The 12,155-nt window shown below is 41.0% G+C and overlaps 1 protein-coding gene across 1 annotated transcript in view; it reads right to left on the bottom strand.

Moving 5' to 3' along the window:
• The window catches only part of CHST11 (carbohydrate sulfotransferase 11), a 189,107-nt gene that overhangs the window by 170,077 nt on the left and 6,875 nt on the right, over positions 1–12,155 (bottom strand). The window contains exon 3 of the mRNA XM_056482348.1: positions 7,526–7,750. Within this exon, the coding sequence (XP_056338323.1) occupies positions 7,526–7,589 (64 nt within the window). The 5' untranslated portion in view covers positions 7,590–7,750. The remainder of the gene's footprint in view (positions 1–7,525; positions 7,751–12,155) is intronic.

The raw sequence follows: 12,155 nt of genomic DNA, 5'->3' as shown, positions 1-12,155 counted from the left end.
TGACGCAGCACCAATAATTTTATGCTCACCTAAATTTTAAAACCAGGCCTTGGCCAAAGTAGACCATGCCCACAACACCATGTTTCAGCTGCCCCTCGCCAAAGGAATTTAGCAAGTTCCTTAACAGGTACTGTGGCATTGCTTTAGAGGTAAGGGGCTTCCTACCACAAGTAGTGCTTGAAAAAGGAATTACAGAAAAAGAGTAGTTTCTGTCATTTCACAGTAAACCTTCTCTGTTACTACTAATTCAAATACAATCACCCCTGTGGCCTTTTTGGGGGAGTTTTGACAGGATGTGGGATGAAGACGTCTGGTTGAAAATTCTTTCCTGCTCCAGACATCACAAATCCTTTGTCAGAGGATCATTGCAGAGATCATGAAGAGATGAATAAAACAAGGAATGTCTCTAGTCTGTGCTGGAGCTTTATGCTTTGCTACACTTAACTTGAGCTCAGAGGGGATGAGTGAGGTTTGCCCAAAACCACAAATAGAGAGAAGGGAAAATCGGCAACTGGAATGTGGGGGCTTCTGGACACAGAAAGGAGTGTGGGAGAAGTCCACAGCAGAGTATTTTATTCTCCCTGGCAGATACTCCCCTTTGAGAGAAAGCGCTCTTCATAAACAGAATATTCTCCAAACCACGTTGTCATACTGAGAAACACACTCTTAACAAAATGCCTTTCTTAACCAGTTTGCTGTTTCCACCTTTACCTTTTGGCAGGAGGAAAGGAAGCATTTATAACATAGAAAACTTCTGCTGAGAACTACAGATGAGCCCTTGTCTGAGCAGAAATAGAGAAATGCCATTGAGAGGGATGTGACAAGTTACAAAGAGGGTTATTCTGAAAAGCTGGAGTTTTTTTCAAAATTGCCATTCCTTGCCAGAGAATATTTTATATGCAGAGAGGCTACAGCACAAATGCTCATGCTGCAGTGGGCATGCCCACATTGCTGTAGGAATTTTTGTACATAGAATTCACACATGCAGAGCTGGAAAGGATCTGATCCTTGCAGGGATGAGCTTGGTATATGCCATGCTTGACTGACAGTTTTCTAGATGTTTCTTAAAGACCTTTCCAGCACTGAAGATAATATTGTGTTCCTGCATAATCTATCCCAGTGCCTCGCTATTATTCAGGGACACTTAAGCACGTCTGAGATAGAAGTAATGTATGTGGTGTGGCCAGCAGTGATGTGTGGACTTTCATCCAGAAAGGCTGAAGGCATTTTTTCCTCTCAAAACTCCAAACAAATTGTCAAAATTTCCCAATGCCCCTTGGCAAAACCTCTGGGCATGAAAATGCATGCAAAACTTGTTCCTGCACTTGTCCATTGGCACTGGAGAAAACCATAATGACCAGTCAAAAAAGATTGCCATTTCAGGCATTGTTACACATTTTGAGGAAGAGATGATGGCAACAAGCCTGTGCATTTGCAGGATAGGCTGAGTGCCTGCAGAGTGCAAGCACAGTGCCTCTTTTCACTGCACAGCTCAGCTGCCATGCAGAGCAGTCCTCCAGGCTGGTGCAGGGTCTGCTACAGGCTCTGAGGCAGTGGGAGGATGTGAGCAAGTAGCAGCTCCTGCTGCCAGCTTTGCTGGGTGTGCCTGGCCCAGCTTCATGCTCTGCCTTTCTGCACCCTGCATTAGAGCTGCAGCAGTGTTCTCCTGCCAGTGACTTTCCTGCCTGAAGTGCCTTCTCCCTTCAGCACTTGCAGCTATTTGGCTTTGCCATCCTGTTACCAAGACATTTTGAGTAGTAGCAGATCCCAAAATTGCTTAAAACCAAGGGATGCCATGTAAAATATCTAGGTAGCTGTTTATAACACCCATCCTTCCAAGGGCTCTTTGTTTCTTTGTGTTTATATGGACAGAAACAGGTGTGGGAGTCAATCCAGTTTTAATGTGTGAAATTCTCTCTTCAGCTCCTCAGCTGAAACTATAAACTGACTATTCTCTGAGGTGACATTCCTAACTGGAACAGCAGCCATGCAAGAAAGGTGAACTGTTTGGCTGGCCAACACCTGCATGATCGAATAATTAATCAGCCTCGAAGGCAAAATTGGATTTCCAGTAACTCTGTTTCTTAGGGATTAGATTTTGGAGTTGAAAAGGTCAGACTTCTGTCATTGTTATTTAATTTGTAACAAGAAAAATAGGCTTCCATCCAGAGTGAGGTAAGAGTTTTCTTTTTGTTGAGGTTCATAGGGCAAAATCCTGACATACTCTCTTAAACCTCCAGTAGTTAGTTTTGGCTTCATCCCAGTTTAGTTTCTAGCAGATATTTGTCTGTAATACAGAAGCCCCCTTGCCAAGTGCAAATTTATTCACTCTCTGGAGATAATATCCAGGCTGGACAGTCAGGACCCTCTAAGTTGCCATTTATCAAAGATCTGACCAAGACTGGACTTCTAGCAAGATCTGATTGTGGAGTTTGTACTGCTGCTGAAAGATGGCAGGATCTATCCCTACGTGAAAGAGGAATTAATCTTCTTGTGCTATTCAGGATCTGGAGAATGGGTGCAGTGGGAAACAGTGAGCCCAAATGCACTATGGAGATGACAAGCTGTGACAGTGACAGAGTAAGCCCCTGGGCCACAAAACATGCTCATGTGAAAAGAATCTCTACGTTTCCTTGAGATGCCAGTTTCTGATAACAAGTTTCACAGATGTAGAGTACAAAGCCTGTTAAATGCAGAAGTGAAGCCCAGCTTCAGATGTCCTCAGCTACTTTGAAAGCAGAGATGAATGGGAGAAAACCCACAGCACTCAGGGCTTTTCCTTCTGCTCATGTGACCCTTCACAAGCCTTCCCAGCACAACTTTGACACTAACCTTTGAGTGGCTGAGCCCATTTCTGATGCTTCTATAGAACTTTAATAAGTTTGCTTCAAAAACAGAATTTCCCTTTTCTCCATTACTCCAACAAATTTAAAAAAAAAAAATTCCGTTGTTCATAATTACTTGATTTAAAGTATTTATCATTCCTTGCAGCACTTAAAAGCTAAGAGGGCAAGACAGACCAAGACAAGACAAGGTAAGAGGGCAGGATGAGAGGACTCTCCACAGTCACTAAGGTCAGTGTCCAGCCTGAGAGACCCAGTCTAGTTTATGTTATTGTAGCCCCCACAACCTTCAGCCACACAGCAGGACTCCAGAATATTCCTGACAAGCACATGCTGGGAACAGGCACTTTGGGTCTCCTTTCTGTTTACTGGCAGGCTCAGCCTTGTAGGTTTCTTTCTTTAACATGTAAGTCCCTTAAGACACATATGTCAGTGGTTAAAGAGAACCTGCTGGGGATGTAAGGGAAATACATTTATCCTACAGCTTAGGAGTGCTCCAGCTAAACAGCAGGCCTCTTTACATCAGGTACACAGGGCATTAGTAGAACTGAATGTAATTCATGGGTTGCCTACCGGTGCTAAGCTCAGCCATCACCAGAACGTTCAGTTCTCTCCTTTCCTGAGCAAAAAAAAATCTTTCCAGTTTGTTTGCTTTCTAAACAAAAAATAAAAACTAGGAAGAGTGGTATTTCTAAGATCTCTATTCACTGCCAGTTGTTTACAGATATAGTGTTAGGACAGCAAAGTCTGGTTTTAGTGACTGGTTGCACTATGAAATGTCCCGAAGACAAATTTCTGTATTGCCAAGAATAACCTTTCTGTACCAAATTAATTTCCATAATGAGTGTACAAGGAGGAGTGGAAATTTTAGAAGTATGCTTGAGAAATAACACATTCAATTATAAGCTCAACAGACCCTGGAAAGTTTTTTTGTCCACACACCTATGTGTTTTAAAAGCATATAAGGCCACAGCATAATTGAAGTACTGTTGCCATTATTTTCAAATTAGGAGAACAGCAAGCAGATTGCATCTTGTCAGGAAACACCTCTGAGGTTATATGTAAATGATGCATGCACACAGATTAACAAGATGTTTGTTGACATTAAGCTTTCAGCTACTGCTTTTCACTCTTCGCAGTTCCAACCAATGTCACTGTCTCTGAAGAACAGGCAGAATAAAAAGAATTGTACTGTTTAAGGTACCCAGCTGTAACACAGCCACTTCTTTTGCCACAGACTGGAATCTTTTCCATTTTTATCTCTAAGTTACAGGATTCTTTCTGAGCAACCTTAAATCCACTGTATTTAGGAGTAACCAAGAACCAGGTTACTAGCTGTGACCTTCTAGTCCCTTTCAAAGATATAGGATTGTCTCAGAGACAATTCATAGCTAGACAAATTTAGCCATGTTTTGACCACTGAATTGCTGAAATGGACTAAACACACCTAAGAACTTGGAAGTGTGAAATGGTGATTTTTTTCTAAAAGCTGATGTAATTCACTTGAAATATACAGAAAAAAACCCTGTTTATCTGTCACTCATAAAAAGCCCAAACTCAAGACGCCTGACAGAAAGGTTTACCAATTCATAACAAAAAGCAGGTCTCAGTCATTGACTACAGCAAATTGGTCCAAGTTCACTCACTAGTTTGTCAGATTAACATAAGGTTTACATGAGGTATAAATGATAAAATTTGTTTAATCTGAACAAAGAGGTGAACAGAGGAAAAACTGCTGCTCTTTCTTCACTGATGAGGAAGTGAAGCATGAAGACAGGTAGGACAATGATAATCATGAGGAAGTAGATCTGTGTTGAGCAAGGAAATCCACATGGAGCAGCCCTTCCTGAGTTGGACAGAGCACCTGGTCCTTCTGGACATACATGTGTGGGCTTACTGCTGTGGGTGAAGATATTAAACCACTGCTTATAGTAAATGTGATGAAGGGAAAACCCACCATTGTGTTGGATACCTCCTACCTTCTATTCCTGTTCTTAGTGATGTGAACTCACATGAGGCTCAGAACACACCTATTGTTTCAGGTCACATTGTGGGTGTAACTCACAAAGTTATTTGACTGAGATGGTGGAGTTGGCAAATGCCTTCTGTGAGAGCTGAGAGGGTCAGACAGGAGATTCAATATACCAGCTGATTAGCACCTCAGAAAAAACCTGTGAGGATGACAAACAGTATTTTCCTGGGTGTGCAGGTCCACTCAAGACATCTGGTGACCACAGCTTGACAGGCTGGGCATTTCATGCCTCAGTTGCCAGCTGTTCATACTACTGAGCCTTACAGGTTGCTTGCACCCAGCTCAGGGCTGCTGCGTGTGGTGATAGGAATATTTCTCACAATGTCTGGCATCACTGCAGAGATGCCAGAGTCACCCATCTGAGAAAGGAACAGCAGAAAGGTTTCTCTTCTGCTCTGACATGGAGTAATCACAGAGAGCAATCCTTCTTCTGGTAGGAACTAGAGAAGTGGAGAAGTCTGCCATGGCAACATGTCAAAGGCAGTGTTTTCCCTGTGAGTTTTATGAGCCTCCACAAGAAGGAAATTAGAAACTGAATTCTACACCCTCTCCCATTTATAAATGTGTCTGTAATGTGTATGTTGTGCTGTAGGTTAATGATGCAGTTCTCAAGCAAGATTAACTGCTGCTTCAGACAGCCATCAATTTTTTATGATTGCAAGACCATTTCCCTACTAAAAATGAAAGTTACATTCCCCAAGGAATGGGCTGTATTCAACATCAGTCAAGTGTGCAGGGTGGGAAGATGGGAATAAAATTAAAAAAAAAAAAAAAAAAAAAAAAGAAAAAAGCCAAGAGAAAGCAAAAGACACAAGCTAGATCCCCAGCTCCTACACCAGGGAACAGGTATGTGACCTTCCTCACTGTCACTTCTGAGCATCCTCAATAAAGTTAGATACGCAGATGGGTGTGCCACTGACCCTCACTGATGGAACTAGCTCCCTCTGAAGAGATGCTTGAGGCACTCAGTGCCCAATAGAAGGCAACAGTGTCTTTGTACAAGATCAGCACAAGTGATCCTGCCTCAAAGGACTGGGACATTGTTCATGCCTGAGACAGTCTAAAGATTGCTTATGATACAGTTGAGCTTTCTATCAAAGTTACTCTATATTTGGCTCAGATTCTGAGAAGCTGCCTATAGCTGCCTATAGCTGCATCAGCAGAATGAGGGAAGTCATTTCACCCATTCCCTTTTAAGACATTGTCTGAGAAAAGTGGGAAGAATGGTCCTTTGTAGGTGTCTGTCCCATCCTTTCACTCTCTGCAACAGCTGCAGAAGGGAGCTTGATGGCTAACTTTGATTAGAAGCACATTTTTAGATGCCTGAAGCAAGGGGAGATGAATCCTCATCCGAAGTACAAGTTTTTGTATCAGTAATTCAGACCAGGTACATCAGGTACTGGTGTGGCTGAAAGGATCCCAGTTATCTTCATTAACAATAACCCACATTTTAACCTGACTGATAAAACCATTATCACTCAGTTTGAACCTTCTCAGAAATCTAAGCCAAAACCACAGCATCTTTGTAACTATATCCCTTGACTGAGCTTTGTGCTTGCTCATCCTCATATACCTGCTATATATTGCGTGTGGAGAAATAAATGACTTTTATGCAAAGAACCTTGTGTCCTAATAACCACATCTTTGCTTTGCTTTTGACTAAAGAAATTATGAAACACTAAAAAATAAATTAAAATCAGGCCTCATATCACTATCCAACATGTTATTTGCCTTTACAGTATAATAATTGCCGCTGAGATTTTTATTGAAAAATGGGACCTGAAAAAGTTAAAATTGCAACAACCAGCTCCTAATTAAATTCAATCCAGCTACTTTAAAAGCTTTTCTGGTGTTGGTTCACTGACAACAGCTGAATAACCCTCAGACAAAGGCCATGCTTAGGTTCATGTTTAATTCCATTTCTTTCACCAACTCCTACCATGCTTAGATTTCACAGCTGAGAACTCTGGGCCTCAATAACGTTTTCTAGGTATCTCCCATTATTCTATAGTTTCAACTGCAGCTATGAGTGGGTTTTGCCACTGACAATTTTTTTGAGGAAAGCATGTCTGATGTTGCTGTAATGCAAGGACTTATTAAGAAGGATCCAGATGCAAACTCTCAGTTGTACAGCTGCCATCAAACCACATCCACTATTGAGTTTATCTTTCTACTTCAATATTTGCATGATGTGATACAGATGGATTATCTTCCAGACCCCTTAAGCAGTTTGAACAGGTTTCTTGATAAAGCAAAGATGGACTTAAAATTACTTTACGTAGTGAATTTTGTTTTCTAGACCTAAGTCAATAAGGACCTTTCTTGTTAAGCCTGAGTTAACAGAATATAGATAAAAGTAAGCTGATGCATCCATTAAACAAACAATTTAAATATTTATGAGGAAGGAAAACATTAGAGCCAAATATGCAAGGTCTCCTAACCCTCCATAGGGAAACCCTGTAAATCTTATGAGGATATATTTGTAACTACCCTGAGTTGCTACAAAACCATCATTTACGGGCAGAATAAAATGCAAATGTGCCTGATTCAGAATCTCCAGTGAACTGTGTTAGGCCAAGGACTAACTGTAAGGGTTATTTCCCTTTCAATAAAACCCAAAATCAATTTAGAATATTGGCAGTGTCTGTACCTTCACTTTTGGAAGAGCCAGCTCGCATATCAGATGGTTGGTGTGAGTCATTCACAGGAGACATGAGGCTTTTCAGGGCTGGGCAGCATCCTTTGCATCCCTGGACTGCTGAATCCTCTCAGGTCAGGTTGTGACCAGAAAGGCCAGACTGACTTCTCCCTCACTGACTCCTCCTCAAACACTCCAGCAAGGACAGGAGGATGACCATAATCACTCAGTCCGCTCCTAAAAGGGTAAATGTTTATCAGTGCTTGGGCCAGCACAGCCTCAAAGTACTGACACAAAAATGGGTTGTGAGAGGCATTTCTCCCCAGTATTCCTCAGCCATTTGGAGAACAGCAGTCACTGTATTTTAGAACGATTAAAAGCTTGACAAAGCAATATTTAAATGCAGGAAGGGTGCCAAAATGATAAGTGCAGGGACTCAAACTTTCCATTCATATGCAGAACAGGCATAGCACAAACTGTAGCTACACAAACTTCAATTTATCTATTTCTGTTGTCCCACCATCTCCAGAGTGTGGCAGATCTCCCTGAGTGCTCTGCCACAGCAGTAATATTTTCTTCTCCTGCAGCACATCCAAGGTAAAATTTGATTAATCCCAAGCTTGTTTGCCTATTCTGGCTCTGTGTGTATGTGTACATGGAAATTCAGGCACTTTTGCCTGAATGTTTTGCCTGCCTGTTTTTGTGCACAGAACTGCTCAGAAGAACATGGGATATTTCCAAGCTTACAGGTATAAAAATGAATTTAAAATTGAGAATGCAATGGTCCACAGCTCCTGAACTGGCTCCCTTCCATCACCTGGAGAGAAGGGAAAACGTGATTCTTGTGTACAGACAGCCAGAGTTGCTGTCTGATAAGTACAGACAAACACACAAGACAGGGAACTAAGTCTGTAACATGCCACATGAGAGTTGTGGCAATTGTGATGGTAATTGTTTTCATCTTTCTTAATACTACTGCAAGATACTCATTTCACTAGCTATTATACTCAAAAATTGTCACAATGCAGGGGAAAGCAGGGAATAACTTCTATATTTATAATGTGATTGCTGCCAATACATCAGTGTATGAAAACAAATGAATGCATTTTCCCCCAAGTACCAGAGTAAGACCCTACATATCAAAACCATTTTACTTACCTTTGTGATGAGAAAATAAATGTTTAAAGAAATAGCATTAGAAGGCAGAAGAGCAGAATAACTTTATGGTCATTTCAAAAGAAAAGCAAAAGGCTCAGATGAGGGTATTTCTCACACCACTGTGGCTTGTCCTTGCACTAGCAAAGAAATGAGCAGGAGAAATATATCTTATTTCTTCTTTTCTCTGTTTTTACTTAAATAATTTCCCCAGTATTTTTATCTAGGCTATAAATATTAAAACATGGCTGCACATTATTAGCTGGAGGATTCTGGCAAGCTTACTGTGATGTTGCATAAGTTTGTAACTTTAATAGCAGATCCTTTCTTCCCCTAGCTCAAGTTACAGGGAAGACATACTAAAATTTAGGCCCAAAGTTTCTTTCAGATGAGCCTCTGTTTGGCTTCACAGCTTGGAGCATAAGAGGTTTGACTAAGGAAAGGCATAGAACTATGAGGTTAAAGGGGAAGAGGGAGAAGAGCACAACTTGATTGACTGATCCTTCAAACACTTTGGCTATTTTGAATTCTAAATATAGCAAGAATTAATGAGGCAGAATTTCAACATTAAAATTACCATAAAACTGTTAATGCTCTATCTCCGAACACCACGCAAGAAACACAAGGCATGCTCCTGCACCCACCTTCACACAGCCATAACCAACCAGTCTCCCTTTCAAATAGATAAGTTTAAACTCTGTTTGTGATGAAGTACATGATGGACATCCAGGTGGACCACAGAGAGCAGCAAGCCAAGATAAGAGGGGATGGCAGTACAGAGAAGGAGAGCAGAAGAAAGTTCTGAGTTACAACCATGGGTTTGGTTCTTCCATATCAAGTAGGAAAGGCCACAAGAATGACATTTACCACCTGGTCGTAATTTCTCCCTGTCATGTAGGGTATCAAGAAGTATGAATGCCTTTGCAAGGGACAATGACACTTCCAATCTAGACAGTTTCTGAAAGGACAAAAGCAAGCCAGGCTGCACAGTGGTAGCTTTCAGTCTGCTCTCATGTGTCTATGAGCCTGAACACTCCTGGGTCTGCTTAAGGGCTCTGCTAACCAAGCAGCAAACAAACAACTTAATTTAAACTATTTTCTAGCTGAGGAAAGATATGTGTCTGTCTTGAAAATAATCCATACAATGTATTTAGAAAAGAGAAAAACCCAAAACAAAACAACAAAATTATTATTTCTGTATATTTGCATGTAGTAAATAAATTCTGATTAAAGCCAACCCAATGCATATGTGCACTGAAGGACCATCATCTTCATCTTCTTCCTGATATGAGGAGCAACTGAAGATCATCCTTGCCACAGAAGAAGGATGTATAATCCTACTTTTTTTCTCCTAAATCTCAACCTAGTTAGTAGGTTTATTCAGAGCTCTCCTTGCTGGGATCCAGCATGGCAACTTTCAGCATCAGTGAAAATGGTAAATAACTTTTATATTGATTTCAGTTTTCTGTCAATTGCCTCCTTTCCACGGGCAGGTCTGTAAGAGACAGGACCAGGAGGCAGTTCCAGAGTCACTGAGTCCAGGCCTGCACAGACTAGGAGCTGCAGACTAGGAGCTCTGTGGAGAAAATACCTGTCCTGATCACCTACAAAGGACAAAATTCAGAGTCTAAACATGGATGTACATTTTGCACCTGAAGAGTCAACAGCTGTGGTATTTAGACCCAGACTCTCTTGAGGCTAGGGAAAAGCAATTTTGGACTAAGAGACCACATAACTCTACTTCCAGTTACATCTGCCCAATTCATTTACTTTGAGCTGGATGGGAGAAATTGTAATGTTTGTGTTGTTTCCTCACTGAATGCCATGACCCTGACACCAATGACATAAATGAACACAGTCCCAAGAAAATAAGCAAGAAAGACAACAGAAAGAATGTGTAGCAGTATGAATGCTAAAGACTGTCCCCAAGATATATGGTGACATTTTTAATGTCTGATTCAAATGAATAATTTTCTTAAGGTTCTAGACCTGTGAAGGGTAGTGAGGCAGAGAGAAATTGAGAAAGAAGCTCTTACATGGGTGGTTAACAACCTTGATTTGCAAAATCAGCCAGAACTCTACACTTTTGCAATCCAGTCAAGGTAGCATTCAGCATCAAAGATGGGTTTTCACATTTGTCACCATTCTGGATTTATCACTGCAGAGGAAATGAAAATACAATATGGGCAACCTACCTTGTAACCTGAGAGCTAATTACGTGCCTTTCTTCACAAAGTAAGTGGGAAACACATGAGCTTGGAAGATATCCACAGAGCAATTAAACACACACTTGTCAACATGTCACAAATACTGTGTTTTTACAGTTGAAATGAAAACACAAAATGCCATCTGATTGAACTTTAGAATAATTAGCACATCACAGCACACCACCACGACAAGTACCTGTCAACAGCTATCAGCACAGCAATGACATTTTCCACTGTGAATAATAATGTCATTTTTCCACTTTGGAGTAGTAGTGCTATTTTTTGTCTTTTCAAAAAGAGACATTGTTTGTAACAGATACAAATATGTCCTCCATAAAACAAGATTTCATTCTGCAAAGTTAACGCTCCAACAGAATTATTTTGCAACCAAGCTTAAATTCCACATGCAGAAGTCAATGAACCTCTAATTCCATGTTGTAGCTGGAGGAAGAGAAGGATGCAGCTTGTGAGACACTGTTTTTATTAGCCCATGTCTGTTTACTCCCAGAACACTTTCTCTGTAAGCCAAGATTCATAACCAGCAATGTTCTGGACTTGTATTAAACTGGTGATTTCTTCCAGGAAACACAGCAACAAAAAAAAATATCCCACAGTCAGGTACTGTAGGTGGTTTTCAGCAGTTATCAGGCAAGCTAATAATGTCAGCTTAGGTGTGCTCCCAGAGTGACTTGTTTAGAGAAAGGTAAGGAAAAGTAAAAGAAAAGTTTCCGTAAATTTTTATTAAAGTTTTAAACTGCTCTACTGGTCTGTTTTCCATAAACAAGTTGGCTATTAATAAATGTGATTAAAATGCAAGTTGAATGGCACAGACAGGCACACTCACCCTTTTTCGGACTGGCACGCTCACCCTTTTTGGGTGGCTGTGTACAATTTTATGCTTGTTGACTATGACTTTAATTAACAAGTCATATGAGCTTAGACTGTTTTATGTCTTTACAGTCCATTAAAAAGAGATTGTTTCTTACTAGCAACAACAGACTGAAAATCCTCAGAGGACAAGCTTTGAAAGAAAATCTGTATAGTATAGTGACAGCTGTGAGTACCCATGGCAGGGCAGGACCGGGTAGGAGTCAGATCCCTTATCTGATGCAGCAGAGTGAAATCACTGTGCTGATTTTCCTGATGGAGAATGTGGTTTTCCAACTTGCAGCACACGGGGCCTTCTTCTCCCAACCTGTCTGTGCTCTGAAAGAACACAGCACTGGGAAGCTCCACGTGGAGATAATGGAGCTGGCTTCAGGAGCCTGAGGCTTGGGTGG

This window comes from Oenanthe melanoleuca, chromosome 1A, assembly GCF_029582105.1.
Source record: "Oenanthe melanoleuca isolate GR-GAL-2019-014 chromosome 1A, OMel1.0, whole genome shotgun sequence".
Lineage (NCBI taxonomy): Eukaryota > Metazoa > Chordata > Aves > Passeriformes > Muscicapidae > Oenanthe > Oenanthe melanoleuca.
Note: the sequence above shows the minus strand (reverse complement) of the source record. Positions and strands in the feature narration are given on the sequence as shown.